Below are 19,624 nucleotides of genomic sequence, written 5' to 3'. Positions count from 1 at the left end.
TAGGAACTGATTGTAGAAACCAGCAGAACATAAACCTCATCGGGGTATCAGCAGTGGAAAGGATAAATTCCTGGATGTCCACATCCTGGGGACTTCATGTTGATGCAGTCATGAAGAAGGCTCGCCAGCAGGTATACTTCATTAGGAGTTTGAGGAGATTTGGTATGTCACCCAAGGCTCTTGCAAATTTCATGTGTCATCATGGAGACTGGTTGAATCACTGTCTGGTATTGAGGTACCAATGCACAGGACAGGAAAAGGCTACAGAGAGATGGAAACTATGCTAGCGCCATCATGGGCATCAGTTTACACTTTATCTAGAACAACTACAAGAAATGGTATCTCAGAAAAGCAGCATCTATCATCAAGGACACCCATCACCCAGGCCATGTCCTCTTCGCACTGCTACCATTGGGAACAAGGTATAGGAGGCTGAAGATGAACACCCAACAGTACAAAAATAGCTTCTTCCCCTCCTCCATCAGATTTCTGATCTGACAATGAACCGTACACACTGCCTTACTTTTTAAAAAATCTTCTTTTGCATTAATTTATGTATTTCTTTAAATAGTTTATTTATAGAAATATAATTTATAGCAATTTTGCACCTGCAATGCAAAATAATGCTGCCGCAAAACAACAATTTCGTGACATATGTTCATGACAATAAATTCTGACTCGAATTGTCCATATTGGCAAATATAATCACTAACATTTCAAACTCTTTGGTGATGGTATGGACAATCGTTTCAATGATGCTAAGAGGATATGAACAATGACAATGAATAGCAAACACCGTGGTCACAAACCCGTGGCCTATCATTTTTTCGTGTCATTTAGATTTGCTCTCATACCATATTGGTGTGAAAACATAAATGAAGAAGTCTAAACAGGAAACTGCAGAAACGTTTGTGCCATCATTTGACCATCCTATGAGAGAACACACCCAAGATGTTCGTTCTTTAGAAAAGGAAGTACTGGCATTACATTAATTGAAATGATCTTGGCCTGGGCTTCAAGCTCAGTATCACCTGGGATGAGACCATAATCTAATTACATTCAAGAGCATCCCAGGTGAATGTACGTATTGCTGTCTTGTTCCCATTTCACTCACAGGTCAAAGCACAATGTCTTTTGACCAGCCATTCCCAATGGGGGCCCTACACCTCCCTTGGGGGCCAAAGCTCCTTTAATTTAAAGCCTTGTTTTCTTTTCACCTCAAGTGATAGAAATATTTTTGTGGGTTTTTTTTAATGTAGTCAATAGGAGAGTATGGAAGAAACTTGACTGCTTCACAGGGAAGGAAGGGGGCCCATATACTTTCAGTAGAGTCCTGGGGTGGGGGGGGGGGCATAGATATAAAAAGGTTGAGAATGGTTGGTTTAAAGCCCACTTTTTTCATGTGAGGGTAAATGTCAAGATCATCGACTCTGAGCAGAAAGGACATTTTTATTTTAAGTCCATAGCTTACTTCAAGGGGACTCTCCATCCTCCTGGCCACCATCACTTTGATCATTCCTCGGATGTTTCCCTCCATTGACATGGATCGGCGTAATGTGTCCAGGGCCTCATGGTTAGATTTATCCAGCAGTTGCTCACTGTTCACTGCAATCAGCTGATCATTGATACGTAGCCGCCCGTCCTGCGTGATACAAAAAGAAATTACGCCAAGGCCCCATGATGTCCCTGATTTTCCACCTGATCTTAAACTTGAGCTTGCGTAGCAACTTTAGACATAGTAAACCTGAATGTGGCCACCTGCTATTCGAACAAGTGATCAAAAAAATTTGGGTCTCGAAGAAGAAAGAGGCAAAGAAATTTAGGGAGAGAAGTGTGGGTAGAAAAATGAAAATAAAGAATGGATGATGAAGAATATGGGCAGCAGATATTTGGATGAGGTGACTGCTCATAAGGAGACTTTGTGGCAGCTGGTGAAAAGCCTGATCAGAAGTGTTGGTTTTAGAATTGCCTATGACCTGGCTGGTAACCCTGCAGTCCGACTTTGGAGTTCGTTAGCCCTTAAAATCTTTGTAACCTGCAGTGAAACCAGTGAAAGGTAGCATCTTCAAAGTTTCCAGTGGTCAGTCAAAAGCACATGAAATTTCAATAATGGGTTACTGCACAAGCAATCGGGACCAATCTTCGAATCCCGCGCAGTCTATCAGCAGTTTGTACGTTCTCCCCATGTCTGCGTGGGTTTTCCCCGGAGACTCAGGTTTCCTCCCACTGTTCAAAACATACTGGGGGTTGTAGGTTGATTGGGTGTAATTGGGTGGCACAAGCCTGTGGACCAAATGGGCCTGTTTCTGTGCTGTATGTCTATATTTTTTTAAATTAATTTCTGCGAAGTAGTATTCATCTATGCTCCTGTTCCTCTATTGACAACATTCACCAGGAGAGTCACTTAAATGGGGCTCAAAGAATTACAGAAGACCCTTTCCATCTAGAACACAGTGTATTTGACCAACTACCACAAAGAAGGAGGTACAGGAGCATCAAAATCAAGACTGCCAAGTTGGGAAATGCCCTCTTTCTGCAGGCTGTGAGATTGATAAACTGCATTCTGTGATTGAGTAACTGTTTATATATATTTAGTTTCAAGTATACCTGTAATGTGATTATTATGTGCTGTATCTCATCATCCAGAGAATTGCCGTTTCATCTCATTGCATATGTACAGTCAAATGTTGATAAAGTTGAACATTAACAATATTTTAAGCTCAAAGTTTAGTGGTGACACCCTGATATCAGCCAGCTGCATGGTGGGTGAGTGGGGGGCGGTGGGAGAGGAAATAGAACCTCAGCAGTCAGTCAATGCAAAGGAAATTTCAGGGAAGTCAGCAATTCAAAAATTTGCAAACAAATATTTCAAATTTAGTAAAAAAATAAAATTAACTTCCTTTATTTAGATTATTCACATGATGAATTCATCCAGTCAACTTTAGTTTGATCTTCATTACTGACAACTGAAACGGTATCATAAAAAACGGTATCATAAAAGTTTTGCGCTGAGTATCAGACCAAACAGAAATGTTTCAGCAAAGAATGCACATCAAAGCTGCAACTCGTGAACATTTCACAGTTGTAGCCTGACTGATAAAACTTTTCCGGAGGTTTTTCTAGTCCAGAAGGAGAAAATGAGAACTGGCCTTATTGAGTAGGAGCGCCATTGACCAACAGGGATTCAAGTGGATGGCAGAGGAAAGACATGGAATAAAGAACAATTACCATACGTTTCAGCAAACCCATCGTAATTCGAAAAAGAATACCAAACCTACCATTTTTTTTATAATTAACTTTTGAATACCTTTACTCCACACTGAAAAAAACCATTACTGTATACAGATGAAAGCACGTTGGGCATGAAGAATGTTTGAAGCATGGAACTAAAATGAATTGCTGGATGGTGGGGATGCTAAAGTGACAGGGTCATCAAATTTCACTCGTTTGTGTGATCGCTATAGAGACTGTGAGCGTGGTCGAGTGAGCATTGCGAGAGAGCAGCATACCACAGAATAAGTGCGGGAACAGATTGGAATTCGAAATTGAAAGTATGGATTCGAACCATTGTAACTTAGAAAAATCACAAGTAGGAAATCACTCAAGGTCAATCTCATGTAAAATTGGACCCCCTGTTTTTGGCCAAAAATTCTGGAATTTTCCATGTGTAAATGTCGACCCTCACCTCTCACCTGAGCCCCAACCCATCCATAGGCCAGAGCTGCTGACGTGTCAGATGCAGACTTTCGCCTCAGCCCCATCCGCCCACCGATCGGAAATCCTGACACCTCCAACGACGCAGAAATTTACTGTGGTCCTGACCTCCCCCATAGTAGGATGTGGGTTTTGATGAGCAGATTCTATGTTATTACTTTCATTCATTTTCTATTCATTGAGAGATAATTTGGACTTCCACTACTGATATGGTATTTTGGATTCTAGTGTGAATTTCATCCCCTCAAAAGTAGTATCTGTGTTATAGTTTTTAATGTTATATTAACATTAAAAATTCTACAATATTCGACTTTTACACAAGTATATAGAGTAGGTAAACTAAAAGAACCATGAATATATTCCTCACCACTTCCCAGAAGGTAAATGTCAGCATCCACTTTCTCTACATGGATAATTTTAACTTAACTTCAGAGTGTTGCACAACGATTTACTCTTTCCACAAATGCTGTACACTTGATCAGTTAATAGCTCTTGACTCTAGTTTTGAGGCAACAAGGAAAAATTCTTCATCAAGATAATCCATCTATATCTACATTTTGACCTTGGCCAACAGGGTTACCTTGAAAGCTGCTCCTCCATGAAGAATAGCTTTAATAAATATGCCAAGGTCAGTCCCAGTCTCTTTTGATCTGTTTCCTTTGAGGCTGATGCCGAGTCCAGCAGAACCCGAGTCATTGAGTGGGATCTCAAAGGTTAGGTGCTCCTTTCTGTTGTCTGTTGGAAGGTTAAAGTTCTGCTCTCCCTTCTGAAACAAAACAATGGAATTGGATGACAGATGTATTAATATCCAGCACCTTAAAATTTCCAAAACACTTACACCAGTCTTTTTCCTGCTCCCCTTTCGTCCTCATGGTCCCTTCCTCTCGCCATCCCTTCACCTCTCCCACTTTCATTGCTCCTGCAGTCTATTCCCCTCCACAGCTGCTCCTCCATCCTTCTTCCCCTTTGAAATCCTGACGGTCTTTTTCTCTCCATGGATGCTGCCTGGCCCTCAAAGCCCCTCCTGCATCCCTTTGCATGCTCAGGGTTCTAGCATCAGCAGTTCTAGTATTTCTCCATGCAACCACCATCTCCGCACGTGTCAGAGAGGAGAGCTGAGGTTTCATTTCCAATGCTTAAGACCCACTCCTAAGACACAAGCACGTCACCCACGTTGATGAGTCAACGTAATACAGATGCTCTATTCAAGACCTCATCTTTTGGGTCAGATGTAGAAGTAAGGCAACCTTTCAAGAGAACAAAAGGATCCTATTGCAGATTTAAGGAATTTCCAAGCCAATACTCTTCCTTTCACTGACGCCACTGAATAATAAAAGTGAGATTCCAATCACTCCCACATTCTTAATACAGTAAAATCCCCATTATCTGGGATTCAAGCAACCTGCAGAAAATTGTGGAAAATAAATTAGGTAAAAGATTAAAAAGTTTTAAAATGGACCCCCCCCCCTCCACCCTCCAGTGGTCAGTTCGCCAATCCACACATCACACAACCTCAATCAACCGGCATATTCACTCATCCAACATTTACCAATCTCTATAGGTGCCGGATACTGGGTTTTTTACTGTACTGGAAATTTATTCTGTACAAACTAGTGATTCTTCAATATAGCACCATCTAGATTCATTAAAATTCTCATAGCACAGGACACCATTCAGCCTAGCAAGTGCATGCTGCCTCTCTCCATTGAAAAAACTCCAAACATTATTTTTAAAAATCAATTCAAGATTAGAAATTCTAGTTTCTAAAGTATTTAATTGCTGCTGCAGGAACCAATTTTATTACTGGAATAACAACAAATAATAAACAGAGAAATGGTGTTCACTATTTTCGAGAAAGTTCACAACTGGAAGAAACAGATTCTGTGTGCTCACATGAACTTTCCCCTCAATGTACAACAAGATTCCTATCTGTTTCATGCACATTTCAGTGCAGACACTCTGTTGCCATTTGTCCAAGCCCCACTGATGCCCTAATTGAAGTCATTCATCTATTCAGTGAAGTAACACATAGAGCATTCAACCTGTGTCATCAGTTCATCATTTTCAAAAGATAAATCTAGCAGCCAAGTTGACAATGGCAAGGAAACAATCATTTGCACTAATGTTAAAAATGAATTACAGTGAGACTTTTCACTCTGAAGCAGGGTATACAAGTTAGAGGAATAAGACCATCTTCAGCTCACAAAGGAAAAAAAAGATAATAGATGCCAAAAAAGTCACTGCATCAGTAGAAGAATAAGAAGACTGTTCATTTAATGCTTCCCACCAATAATAGGCACAGAAACACCATTCAAAGCACAGGAGTTTTTTGGGAGTCACTGACAGTTTCATTGGATTCACACAAAGGCCTCATGGCACCAGGAACAAAAATAGTGAATTCAAACCTTTCTGGCTGGAAAAGAGCCAAGCGTGATTTACAGATACTAATTACAACGATAACACTTTGAACACAGGTCTCCTCATAGTAGTGTTTGTGCATTTTGGAAATGAAAGACATCCAAGTGAAGACAGACTTATATCTGCATTCTGTTATTCAAACACCGTGCCCCCACTGCTCATTTTTAGGTGAGCATTGCCAGCGACTCGGGTTGCAATCTGCCTGGAAAGGAGTGTGCACATTCTCCCTGTGTCCAAGTGGATTTCCTCTGGGTGCTCCGGTTTCCTCCCACGTTCCAAAGACATACTGACTTAGGAGGTTAATTGTTCACAAGGGTGTGTACCGGAAGGGTCTGTATCTCTAAAATTGAAAGAATGATATCCTTACACTGTCAAAGTTCAAATTAAGTGGCAGTGCTCTCTTCCTCATACTCCAAGCAAGGACTCTCAATAGCAGCAGCAATTTCAGGGCTATCTTTCTGAATATATGACAGGCGGAATAAGCAGTGTGATTACTCTGTACAAAAACACCATCTGAATTTCAATAGTGCCTTTAATGCAACCAATCATCTCTTGACTGAGGTCTCACCAGTGCCTTATAAATCCTCAACATCATATCCCTGATCTTATATTCTATTCCACTTGAAATGAATGCCAGCATTGCATTTGCCTTCTTCACCACTGTCTCAACCTACAAATTTACCTTCAGGCTATCCTGCCCGAGGACTCCCGGGTCCCTTTGCATCCGGGTATTTTCAATTTTCTTCCCATTTAGAATATAATCTGACTTTTTTTTTCTACCAAATTGCATGACTGTACACTTTCCAACAGTGTATTTAATTTTCCACCTCTCTACCCATTCTCCTAAACTGTCTAAGCCCTTCTGCAGGCTGCCTGTTTCCTCTTCGTACCTGTCTGAAAACTTGGTCACAAAGCCATTCATTCCATTATCTAAATCACTGATCTAAATCACCCAACCCCTGTGGAATACCACTAGCAAAGATTAACCAACCAAAATATGATCCCAGTATTCCAACTCTCTGATCCTGCCAATCACCCAGTGCTCTACCCACACTAGTATGTTTCTTGTTATAGCATGGGCTCTTACCTTGTTGAGGCCTTATGCGCAGCATCCTGTCAAGGCTTTCAGAAAATCCAAAAATACAAAATGCACTGCATCTCCCTTATCCAACTTACTTGTCACTTCTTCAAAGAATTCCAATAGGTTTGTCAAGGATGATTTGCTCACTGGAAACATTGTTGGCTTTGGCCTATTTTGTGCCTCCATGAACTCTGTAACCTCATCCTTGAGAATTAACTCTGACATTTTCCCAACCACTGACATAAGGCTACCGGGTCTATCATTTCCTTTCTGCTGCCTCCCTCTGTTTTTGAATAACAGGGTGACATTTGCGATTTTTTATTCCTCCAGGAGGACATAGAGCAACTGTTCTCTTTCAGATGTACTAGGAATGGCTCCAGCGTAGTGTTTAGAGGTCGAAAAAGCAAGATGCTCTTTGCTAAAATGGAGATGTTCAGGCCAGTTCAGAAGATCATTCAACAAATAAAGGAATTTTTTCCTTTATTTTATTCAAGTTATTTCAATAAACGGGTTTAACATGGTCGCATATATCATTTCAATTAAATGTCTTTGATATATTATAAGCAATTATTGATGTCACTTTATCTACATTTTTTCCCATTGGCTTTTTTTGTGCCGGCTTACTCACATACATATGAATTATTATGTAATTGTCAATTCTGTATTCATGCTTATGTGTTAAACTCAATAAAAAATATTTTAAAAAGAACAATGATGCACATAACAGCATCCCCAGATGTCTCCTGTTCATTTATTTGAATGATGACATGTAATTAGAGGTAGTTGGCCTCATTGGCAACAAGGATGAATCGGTTGACAGAGAGGAGGTTGAAAGGCTTGGACAGTGGTGAGAGAGTATCGACCCAAGTCTCAATGTGGACAAGACAAAGGAGATGACTGTGGACTTCAGGAGGACGAAGGACCACTTCCCGCTACGTATCGTAGAGAGAGTGGGGAGCACAAAGTTCCTTGGTGTTCATTTTAAAGGATGATCTATCCTGGATCCACAGCACCACTCCATCAGTAAGGATGGACCAGCAGCATTGATATTTGCTGAGGAGGGCAAAGAGCAGAATAAGGAGAGTCCTGGCTGGCTGCATCATAGTATGGTAATACATCAGATCGGAATTAAAACTGCCAGAAAGATTACTGGGGTCTCCCTTCCCTCTATCGATGATATCGACAGGGAGTAGATAAAGAGGGCTCAGAGAATCATTGAGGGACATTACCATAAGGCCATAATATATAGGAATAGAAGTAGGCTATTCGACCCATCAAATCTGCTCTGCCACTCCATTATGAGCTAATCCATTCTCCTACATAATCCATTAGCCCAATTCCCTTGCCTTCTCCCATAACTTTTGATACCCATTCAGATAACAGGGTGACATTTGCGATTTTTCATTCCTCCAGGAGGACATAGAGCAACTGTTCTCTTTCAGATATACTAGGAATGGCTCCAGTATAGTGTTTAGAGGTCGAAAAAGCAAGATACTCTTTGCTAAAATTGAGAAGTTCAGGCCAGTTCAGAAGATCATTCGACAAATAAAGGAATTTTTTTCTTTATTTTATTTAAGTTATTTCAATAAACGGGTTTACTGAATCTCCATCAATCTTTGCCTTAAATACACCCATTAACCTGGCCTCTACAGCCGCTCATGGCAGCAAATTCCAGAGGTTCACCACTCTCTGGCTAATGAAATTCCTCCTTTTCTCTGTTTTAAATGGGCACCCTTCAATCTTGAATTTGTGCTAATTTATCATGGGAAAGAACGTTGCATATTTACTCTATCCAGGCCTTTCAATATTGGAACTGCTTCGATGATCTCCCCCCTCATTCTTCTGAACTCTAAGGAGTCAAGAGCTGTCAATTGTTCCTCATAAGCTAATCTCTTCATTCCAGCAATCATGCTTCTGAATCTTCTCTGAAGCCTCTCCAATTCCAGCACATTCTTTCTTAACTAAGGAGCTTAAAACTGTACAAGTACTCCATGAGTCTTCAAGCCTCAACATCACATCCTTGCTCTTGTACCCTATTCCTCTAAATAAGAATGCCACTTTGCATTTGCCTTCACCACTGACTCAACCTGGAGGTCAACCTTTAGGTTGTCCTGCACAAGGTCTCAAGTCTCTTGTACTTCCAAATTGTGATTTTTCTCCCCAACCAAATAAGAGTCTGCCCTTTTATTCCTTATACCAAAGTGCATGACTATACACTTTCCAAAATTGTATTTCATTTGCTTCCTCTTTGCCGGTTCTCCAAATATATCCAAGTATCTCTTCAGCCTTTCCTCATTGCCTGCCCCTCCATCTATCTTTGAATCATCTGCAAACTTAGTCACAAAGCCATTTATTCCTCAACCCAAATTATTAACATTCAAGGTAAATAAAAGTGGTCCCAACACTAACCCCAGCAGTACACCACTTGTAACCAGTGGCCAACCAGAATAGGATCCCAGTATTCCTGTTCTTGGTTTCCTGGTAACCAGCCAATGCTCCACCCATGCTGGTATCTTTCCTGTAATTCCATGGGCTCTCATTTTGTGAAACAGCCTCATTTGCGGCTCCTTGTCAGAGTCCTTTTGAAATTCCAAATCTACAATATCCTCTGTATTTCTTTAGTATGTCTGCTTGTGGTTTCCTTAAACAATTGCAATAGGTTTGTCAGGCAAGATTTTACCTTAAGGAAACCATGCCAACTTTGGCGCATCTTGTCATGCCCCTTCAGATACTCTGTAACCTCATCTTTGACTATTTCTCAACCACTGCTGTTGGGGTAACAGGTCCATAATTTCCTTTCTGCTGCCTCCCTCCCTTTTCAAATAGGGGAGTGACCTTTGCAATTTTCCAGTCCTCCAGAACCATGTCACAATCTACTGATTCTTGGAAGAACATTAACAATGCCTCTACAATCTCTGCCATCACTTTTTTCAGGATCTGAGCTGGGAGACATCCACCCTTAGACCATTCAGCTTTCTCCCTTGAAATAGTAGCTGCACTCACTTCCCTCCCCTGATACCCTTTGACATCGGGCACATTGCTAGAGTCTTCCACCATGAAGACTGATGCAAAATACTCATTTAGTTCTTCTGCCATCTCCTTGTCTCCCATTATTATTTCTTCAGCATCATTTTCTAGTGGTTCTATATCTACTCTCATCTCTTTTTTTACTCTTGAAATATTTGAAGAAACTTTGCTAGCCTATTTTCCAGGGCCGGTGCCTCACTATTTTGTGCCCTAGGCTGGATTTAGCAGAAGGGCGGGGTGGGGTGCAGACCAGGCTGAGCAGTGGGTGCAATATCCGATCTGACATTCGACCTGCACCATACTACTTCTTCCCTCCACTATACCAGACTTTCTTCTTTGGCTTGGCTTCACGGATGAAGATTAATGGAGGGGTAATGTCCACGTCTGCTGCAGGCTCGTTTGTGGCTGACAAGTCCGATGCGGGACAGGCAGACACGGTTGCAGCGGTTGCAAGGGAAAATTGATTGGTTGGGGTTGGGTGTTTCCTCCTTTGTCTTTTGTCAGTGAGGTGGGCTCTGCGGTCTTCTTCCAAGGAGGTTGCTGCCTGCCGAACTGTGAGGCGCCAAGATGCGCGGTTTGAGGCGATATCAGCCCACTGGTGGTGGTCAATGTGGCAGGCACCAAGAGATTTCTTTAGGCAGTCCTTGTACCTCTTTTTTGGTGCACCTCTGTCTCGGTGGCCAGTGGAGAGCTCGCTATATAACACGATCTTGGGAAGGCGATGGTCCTCCATTCTGGAGACGTGACCTACCCAGCGCAGTTGGATCTTCAGCAGCGTGGATTCAATGCTGTCGGCCTCTGCCATCTCAAGTACTTCGATGTTGGTGATGAAGTCGCTCCAATGAATGTTGAGGATGGAGCGGAGACAACGCTGGTGGAAGCGTTCTAGGAGCCGTAGGTGATGCCGGTAGAGGACCCATGATTCGGAGCCGAACAGGAGTGTGGGTATGACAACGGCTCTGTATACGCTAATCTTTGTGAGGTTTTTTCAGTTGGTTGTTTTTCCAGACTCTTTTGTGTAGTCTTCCAAAGGCACTATTTGCCTTGGCGAGTCTGTTGTCAGACTAACACATGTGCTTATAAGACGTTAGTCAGAACCACATCATTCATGACGCAGAGGTGCCAGAGCTGTTGGAATCCCTCTTCAACTGTGCCTCTTTGAGATCTGTGGCCAAGGCGCTGCCTAGTTTGGTCTAATGGTAGCACCAGCCCTGCTACTTTCATCTCTCATCCATTCTCTTCCTTTGAGCATTTTAGTTACCTTCTGCAAATTTTTAAAAGCTTGCCACTCCTCCATCTTTCCACTAAGTTTTGATTCCTTGTTTGCCCTCTCTTTTGCTTTTACATTTGCTTTGACTTCCCTTGTCAGCCATAGTTGCGACATTTTTCCATTCAAATATTTCCTCTTTTTTTGGTATGTATTTATCCTGTACCTTCCTTATTTCTTGCAGCATAACATGTGGTTGGATAAATCATGTCCAAACCTTTCACAGAAATGGTGTGGGACAGAGGAAGACAAGGAGCAAGAACAAAGGAGAGAGAGATGGAAACAGAGGGAATGAAGAGGGAGCAAATGGGGGGGGGGGGAAAGAGGAGATGCTGGAGGAGGGAGAAGGGTGAGGAAGAGGGGTGGGAGAGAAGGGAGGGGGAGATGAAAGAGTGAGAAGGAGGAAGGAAGGGGAGGGAGAGAAGAGTGAGAAGGGAGAAGGAAGGGGGTGAAGGGAGATGGAGGAGGGAGTAAGAGGGGAGGGAGAGAAGGAACAAGGAAGAGGGAGAAGGAGAGTCAGTTAGGGAGAGAGAGGAAAGGGAGCAGGATGGAGAAGGAAAGGAAGGGAGAGGGACAGAAAGGAAAATGGAAAATACACGGCTGTTTAAGAAAAATTCTTAGGATTAATAACATCACTAGAAGAAATGATTCAATGATTGTGGAATGGCAAGGATTTGGCAGTGCACTGAGGAACTCCAAGGTCACAGTACCATCTCTCATTCCTTTCTTCTTTGCTAAATTCCTTTTTACATTAAGGCTGTGGCTATCCTGTTCCACAGCGCCCTTGAGAAGTTTGTGGACCACCACCCTCCAAAACTTTGCAGGCTATTCTTGGAGGAGGTAATCCAGACAATATATTAGGCTGCAAAGGACAAATCTATCAGAGGAGGTGTGATTTAGAGGGGGGGCGCGCAGATGGTGGTGTCCGCAAGCACCTGGTGTTCTGTCCTCCTTGCTGGATGAGGTTACAGGTTCAGGACATGCTGTCAGAGTAGCCTCTGTGGCTAACTTCATTTTGTCCATGCATTACTGTTCATATTCCCTGCACTGCCAAAGGATATCAAGGGTCATGGTTGGGGCCTGGAACCTCAGTGAGATACAGGATAGACAGGATAGTCCTTTGGCTCTCCAAACCCATGCTGACCATTATTTACATTCATCCCATTTTTCTTTTCTTTCTCCTGGCCTTGTCACCAACTACAGCAGCCAGTTACTGACCAATCCACACACTTTTGGAAAGTGAGGAGAAGCTGGCTGGAAGCACACAGTCCTGGGTAGAGCGTGTAAACGTACACGCAGACAGACCCTCCCCCCCAGGGAGAATCCAACCCTGGGATCACGGCATTGTGAACCAGTAGTTCCACCAGCTGCACTGCCCTGAAAAGAGAGAGGCTGTTGGAGATGTAGTTGTCTAGGCCACTGCAGTGGATGCAGTGTCATACTCCTGAATTGTGCCTGGGAGATGGTGGAAAGCCTTTTCAGGGTGACAAAGTGACCTGATATCGTTCTTCATCGAACGGCACAGACAAGTCAATAACTCGTCAATTGAAAGGGAACACCAACTGTAATCCTTCCTCTCAACACGTGGGTCAGGTTAACATTCATTCCCGGTCTAGATATTGACAGCACGAAAAGGCCAACCAGTTGTCATGGCCTCAGTTCACATACAATCAGGGAATTCTGCTCACTCTGAGAAACTGTAATATTTTTGAAGTATGATAAAAAAAATCTTTCCTGCATCCTGTTTGGTAGTGGGTCTTGCTGTAAATAAAAGAATCAGATATCCACCCAGCATTCCTTTCTTGTTTTCTAGTAGTCTGATAAATTCCCCAGAAATTGTCACAAATAGAACTAATTCAGTGATAAAGAAAATTGCTGCAGATTTTTTGAGGATTGTGGAATAAAAAGGGTTAAGTAAATGGACTTGCTGAGAAGATTCCGGTTGAAGTAAAACTGGTTTGCCCTTGAGAGTCAGAGAGAGAGAGAGAGAGAGAGAGAGAGAGAGAGAGAGAGAGAGAGAGAGAGAGAGAGAGAGAGAGAGAGAGAATGTGCAAGAGGGATAGAATGAATGAAAGTGTGAGTGACAGAGAGTGAGTATGATAGAGAACGTAAATCAGTAAGAGTGTGTGAGAGAGTGTGTATGTGAGAGTGAGAGAGAGATTTGTCACATGCCGATCTCATGAAGAATCACGCTTGGGTTCCAATGAGACAAGGTACACACTCGATTTTACAAGAGTATCTTCGGACCCTATTTCAAAGAACAAACATTTCATCCTGAAAATTAAAATTTAAAAACAGGTACATGCTGGAAATCAAAATGCTGGAGAAACTTTAGTTCAGGCAGCATCAGTGGAAGGAGAAACCATTAACGGTTTAAGTTCTAAAACCTCCATCAGAGATCGAAGGAAAGGTCTTGTAGCCCAGACGTTAACCACTTCTCTTTCCATAGATTGACTTGCTGAGTGTCTGGCATTTTCTGGTATTGTTGCTTTGTTTTTGATTTCTTTGTTAAACGATGGTGGCTCCCCCCCACTCCCCACCCCTATTTTATTATTTTTTAAATATAATAGTAAGTTTGGTAATATGTCTCACTGTAAAAAAGGAGAATCAGATTTCTATCCAGCATCCATTTCTTGTTCTCCAGTCATCTCCTAAATTACCCAGAAAGTCTTACAAATGGAATGATTTCAGTGACAAACATCCTGCAGTTTATTTTTAAGATTGCGGAATAAAAAGGGTTAAACAAACAAGTTGCAAAGAAGGCTTTGGTTGAAATAAGATTGGTTTTAAGTAAATATTCTCAAGAAGCAAATCTTTTCAAAATTTACAAGTAAATAGAACGTGTGCAGTTGTTTAGGAAAGCAACTCTTGCTAGTGTGTTGAAATTCACCACCAAAGATTCAAATGTTTCTCTCTCAGCTGACAAACACTTCAACAGGTTTTCAGCTCCACATTTTAAACATATGCACAGACTAGAGAATATTTATTTACAATGAATCAGTTATTTATATAAACAGAAATAAAACTTTAAGTGGCCTGTTTAAACTCATCTTTAATGCTTTCCCAGTGGCAAGAGAAGGATTTATTTAAAAGTTAGACTTCCTCATGCAATGCACATCAATCATCAACTAAGTTCAAGAAAGTAGCAAAGCTCTTTTAAGTTTATTTTTTCATTAACCAATATCCATGATTTGGGCAGAGAGGAGAGGGTCATCTTTTTCTACTGGCAAATTTCTACAGATGTGTGGTGGAAGGTGTGTTGAACAGCTGCATCATGGTCTTGTATGGGGACACCAATACACCTGAGAATAAGGCCCATCAAAAGGTAATGTGAACAGCCAAGGACATCACAGGCAAAACCCCACTAACCCCCACCATCAAGAATATCAGCAGGGAACGCTGCCGTCGGAGAGCAGCAGCAATCATCAAGGATCCACATTACCCAGCACCTGCTTTGAACTTTTGAGGAAGGGACAGAGAAAATTATGGTGATTTTATATTGTTATCCTGTAAGGTGTTGGATGAAGTAACAGTTCAGGCTCAAGTGCATGACATTGAGAAGTTAGCATCTCACTCCAGGGACTTGTGCACATTACCACACATAATGCTTCATTGCTGTACTGAGGTTATATGACATTGCCTAAGGTTCCACCATATCAGATGGACGCATAGCCTCCTGAGTTACTCTTCTAGGAAGAAGTGCAAGGTTCTCCCAGGCATCTGGCAAAAGTCATCCCTCCAATGAACCAAGTGAAAAGAATTCTCATCCATAACACAATGAGAACACATTGCAGATGCTGCGAAACTGAATGTGTCAAAAGGACTCACTAGATCAGGCAACACCTATGGAATGAGGAATAGAGTTAATGTTTCAAGTGAATAACCTTCAACAGACCTCCAGGAAGTCAGAGGTCTGTTGAGGTTTCAAGTTGCAGGGAGTGGGAAGCGTGAGGGAATCAAACAGAATGTTTGTGATAGGGTGGAAAGAAAGCAAGATTGAGCAATGAGTGGTGTCGGATGAGAGAGAAGGCTTGTTAATCCCAGCTGATGTATCTGGAGGAGGTGTGATTATGAGGGAAATGACATGACATGGAGAATTTGTTTTTAAATTGAAATCTAGAATAAAACAAAATACTGGTAATACCCAGCACAGAAGGTAGCATCTGTGGAAAGGAAGAATTTGGATGAACATTACTGGTTCATGCAAGCAAGGAGAAGTTGGAAGGACCCAGTGGGTCAGGCAGTATGTGAGGGCAGAATGGTCAGTCAATGTTTTGTGTCGGGACCCTTGATGGAGACTGAATAAAACGGGGAGGATATGATGTTTATGAAAGGGGAAAAAACCTGGGGCTGGGGCGAAGAACTGATAAGATATTCAATAGAAGTCAAGCTGCGTTTATTTGTCGTTCATACCATAACCATTGCAGTGTACAGTGAAAATGAGAGAGTGTTTCTCCGGACTGTGGAGTTGGTTACTTACATGGATTAATTTCCTCAGAAACTTTTTTATAAATAGCATATCATAATAACATTTCACTTATTAAATATCATGTTACATATGTGTCCCTGTGTCCCCAGAGTTCAGAAGCCTCATGGCTTGGGGGGAGAAGCTGTCTCGTAATCTGGTCATGAGGGCTTGAACACTTCGGTACCTCTTCCTGGAAGGTAGGTGGGAGAACAGATTGCGGGAGGGGTATGTGTGGAGTCCTTCACAATTTTTGGGCTTTCTGCAAACAACAGCCATTATAAATGCCCATTATGGCAGGGAGAGAGACCCCAAAAATCCCCTCAGCAGTCTTTACTATCCGCTGCAGGGACTTGCGTTCTGGGATGGTGCAGTTCCCAAATGCTCTCAATGCATCCCCTGTAGAATGTAGTGAGGGTGGAGGATGGAAGCTGGACTTTCCTCAACCTCCGCAGGAAGTAAAGGCGTTAGGCCTTCTTGGCCATGGATCTGGTGTTGGGGGACTATAGAGATTCTCAGCCGGGTGCATGCCAAGGAATTTGGTGCTCTTGACTACCTCGAAGGTGGAGCCATCGATGGTCAGTGGAGAGTGGTCCCCAGGGGTCTTCTGAAGTCGACCACCATCTCCTTTGTCTTGTTGACATTCAGGTGTAGGTTGTTGACTCTAGACCAGTCCGTTAGTGTTTGCACTTTCTCTCTGTAAACTGACTCATCATTCCTGCTGATGAGCCCCACCACGGCCGTGTCGTCAGCGAACTTGATGATGTGATTAGAACTGTATCTTGCTGCACAGTCGTGGGTCAGCAGGATAAACAAGCAGAGGGCTGAGCTCGCAGCCCGGGGGGTCCCTGTGCTCAGTTGGACACGCTGTTTCTGATCCGGACTGACTGAGTTCTTCCAGTCTGGAAATTAAGGATCCAGTTTCAGAGAAAGGTGTTTAGGCCCAGCAGGTTCAACTTCCTAATCAGGTGCTGTGGTATGATTGCGTTGAATGCTGAGCTGAAGTCGAAAATATGAGTTTTAATTTTCCAGGTGGGAGAGGTGGAGAGACAAGAAGTGGGTGAGAAAGTTATGAACACCAATATACAAAGAAAAGGTAGAAATAGTAGGACAAGCCAATAGGTTTAAGGCTGATCAAGAGGAATATGATACGTTCATTTTTGTGCTTACATTTGGGCTCACTCTGGGAATGGGTAGTGCTGAGGATGGACACATCAGAATGGGAATAGTGATGGGACTAAAAGGACTAGTTGAAGGAACTTCAAACTTCAACCCACAGAGTGAAGGTGCTTACAGCAACGGACATTCAGTCTGCAATGAAATATCTTACAATTTTAAGGCCGATTATCAGAAACTGTAACACGGGTTGAAACAGAGAGGTTAAAAAGAGTTACAAACAGAAGGGTTGGAATAGAGGATTTGATATGGAGGGGTAGACACAGAAAGGTTGAAACAGAGGGTTAGAACCAAAGGGGTGGAACCAGGGGTAGCAAAAGGTGTAGGAACAGAGAGGTAAGACAGAGGGAAAAACGAGAGGGGGTATGAACGGGGGGGGTAGGAACAGGGGGAGGGAACAGGGAATAGGGAATAGAGGGGGAGAAAGAGGGGTAGGAACAGAAGGGGTAGGAATGGGGGTAGGAATGAGGGGTAAGAAAGAAGGGTAGGCAAGAGGGGTTAGAGGGGTAGGAAAGAGGGGTAAGACAGATGGGTGGAAACAGAGTTAGAAATAGAGGGGTAGAAACAAAGAGGTTGCAACAGACGGGTCAGAACAGAGGGGTTGGGACAAAGGGGGTATAATCAGAGGAATACAGAGCAGTGGAGTCCTGAGGCCTGTTTGGAAGATGAGATGCAGTCCACCAAGCTTGCAATGGGCTTGGTTGGAACTACGCAGGAGACCAAAGACAGAGGAAATTTCAGAGTGGAATGAAGAATTTTCGTGGGGTCTAATTGGAGACTTAGGGTTACCTCTTGAAGCAAATGAAAGAGTGTGGGCCTTGCAATGGTCCTCCTTGCTCTCTGCATTATAAAACAGGATCGATTGCAAATGCACAACATTAGTGAAAAGGTTCAACACAAAAGTTTGCAGACTTTGGGATGCCCCAATGATGGAACCTGAGTAAGCTAAACCTTTATACACAAATGTTCATCAGGCCTGAAACATTAGTTATGCTGAGCTTCCTCTGGAATCTCCTGGTGAATTTCCCAATCACGTTTGTGTACTGCACTCGATTCGACCCCAGATTCTGTAGACTTTCTTAATTAACTCAGTGATACTTCATTCTTTTTTGATAGCCTCCATGCCCAACTAATGATTCTTTAGCCCTTGTGCACAGCCACTTCAAGGCAGGATCATTGTGCTTTAATTACGCCATGCCTTCTGTGTAAAAGGAACAAACATGGTGTGGGAGGGTCATTGTAGTCCCGCCTTTAAGCCGGCAATGTAGGTAGTCACAGTGCCTAATCAATGTCTGTGTAAAAAGGGCAAGCTGGGTCCGGGGCGGGAAAGGATGTGTATGTTATATGTCACACTCAATGCCACAAGTCCCGTCTTTTTTGTTCCTGGAATGCCAGCTTGCTGTGTAAAATGACACTCTGGCAGCATTGTTTGGTTCAGTGTAAACTCGCAAAGCCGTCTTAAATTCAGGTCTTCTTTCTGTCAGTATTGCGGGATGTCTGTGTTGAAAGGGCTGCATTGTCTGACAAAATAGTTCATAAGAAGGAAGGTGAATGAGGCAGAATCCACAACTCCGATCCAAAACACTTTATTTTTTCCTGAAAATATTCACGAAACGAATATGCACAAAAGAAAACCGTGCAAAGTCTTTTTTGCATCCTCAGTGTCATATCTGTGCATGCCAATACTACGCATTGCTACATAGCACCACTGCCACTATTGTGGCCGCCTGTAGTTGCTCCGCACTCTGCTGTTTGAGGAGCTTCCCCTCGGTCTCAGTCCCTCAATGCCCAGTAGCTGAAGGACTCCAGTTGGTGATCCTTTGCCACAGCACACGCGGTAGCTGCGCCAAGCCTCAGTGTATCCCTCAACACATACTCCTGCAGCCTGGAATGTGTATTATTAAACTAAAATACCTCACTGTCATATAAACAATTTGTTTTCAAAATATGCAAGCTTTTATTTTGTAGTACTTCTTGTTTTACACTTCAAGGATTGGGCAATAAAAATGATCAGGCTACTTGATATCCAGATATAGTCATGCTTTTCCTTTAAGACCTAAACGAGACAGAATTTGTTAAAATTGTTTAGACTTTATGCATCAATTTAAATAGATTGGTTTACTTTACATTTGTTCTCCAAAAGGCACTGCAATGTTATTTGCAAGATTTACAAGGATCTGAGATAGCTGTTGCTGATGAACAGATTGTTTTTGTCATTCACAGTTGTCTGAACTAGTTGAAAGGTATCCGGCGTTAAAAGAATTTTTTAAAATGCTGTCAGTCTCCTTGGGGATCCAGGCAGGAAGCTGCGCTTGTGTAACACATCAGGACCTTTTGGTACCTGCACATTGCCCTTGACTGCATCCCTGTCAAAATATCTTGAGAGCTGCCTGCCCCCAGTCTCACTGTTGGTAGCTGATAAGAAACCAGAAGTCCCCAGAGTCCCACTTCCAGCCCGGAGTTGGAAGCGGTCTCC

At 42.6% G+C, this 19,624-nt stretch overlaps 1 protein-coding gene across 5 annotated transcripts in view; it reads right to left on the bottom strand.

Moving 5' to 3' along the window:
- The window catches only part of LOC138761575 (partitioning defective 3 homolog B-like), a 1,428,627-nt gene that overhangs the window by 687,621 nt on the left and 721,382 nt on the right, over positions 1-19,624 (bottom strand). For all 5 annotated transcript variants that reach the window (XM_069933904.1, XM_069933905.1, XM_069933906.1 and 2 more), the window contains 2 exons: positions 4,295-4,480; positions 1,472-1,642 (listed from right to left, as the gene is read on the bottom strand). In XM_069933904.1, coding sequence (XP_069790005.1) covers positions 1,472-1,642; positions 4,295-4,480 — 357 coding nt within the window. The remainder of the gene's footprint in view (positions 1-1,471; positions 1,643-4,294; positions 4,481-19,624) is intronic.

The sequence above is a fragment of the Narcine bancroftii genome, chromosome 4 (assembly GCF_036971445.1).
Source record: "Narcine bancroftii isolate sNarBan1 chromosome 4, sNarBan1.hap1, whole genome shotgun sequence".
Taxonomy (NCBI): Eukaryota; Metazoa; Chordata; class Chondrichthyes; order Torpediniformes; family Narcinidae; genus Narcine; species Narcine bancroftii.
The sequence above is the reverse complement of the archived record's forward strand: the minus strand, read 5'-3'. Positions and strand labels throughout refer to the sequence as shown.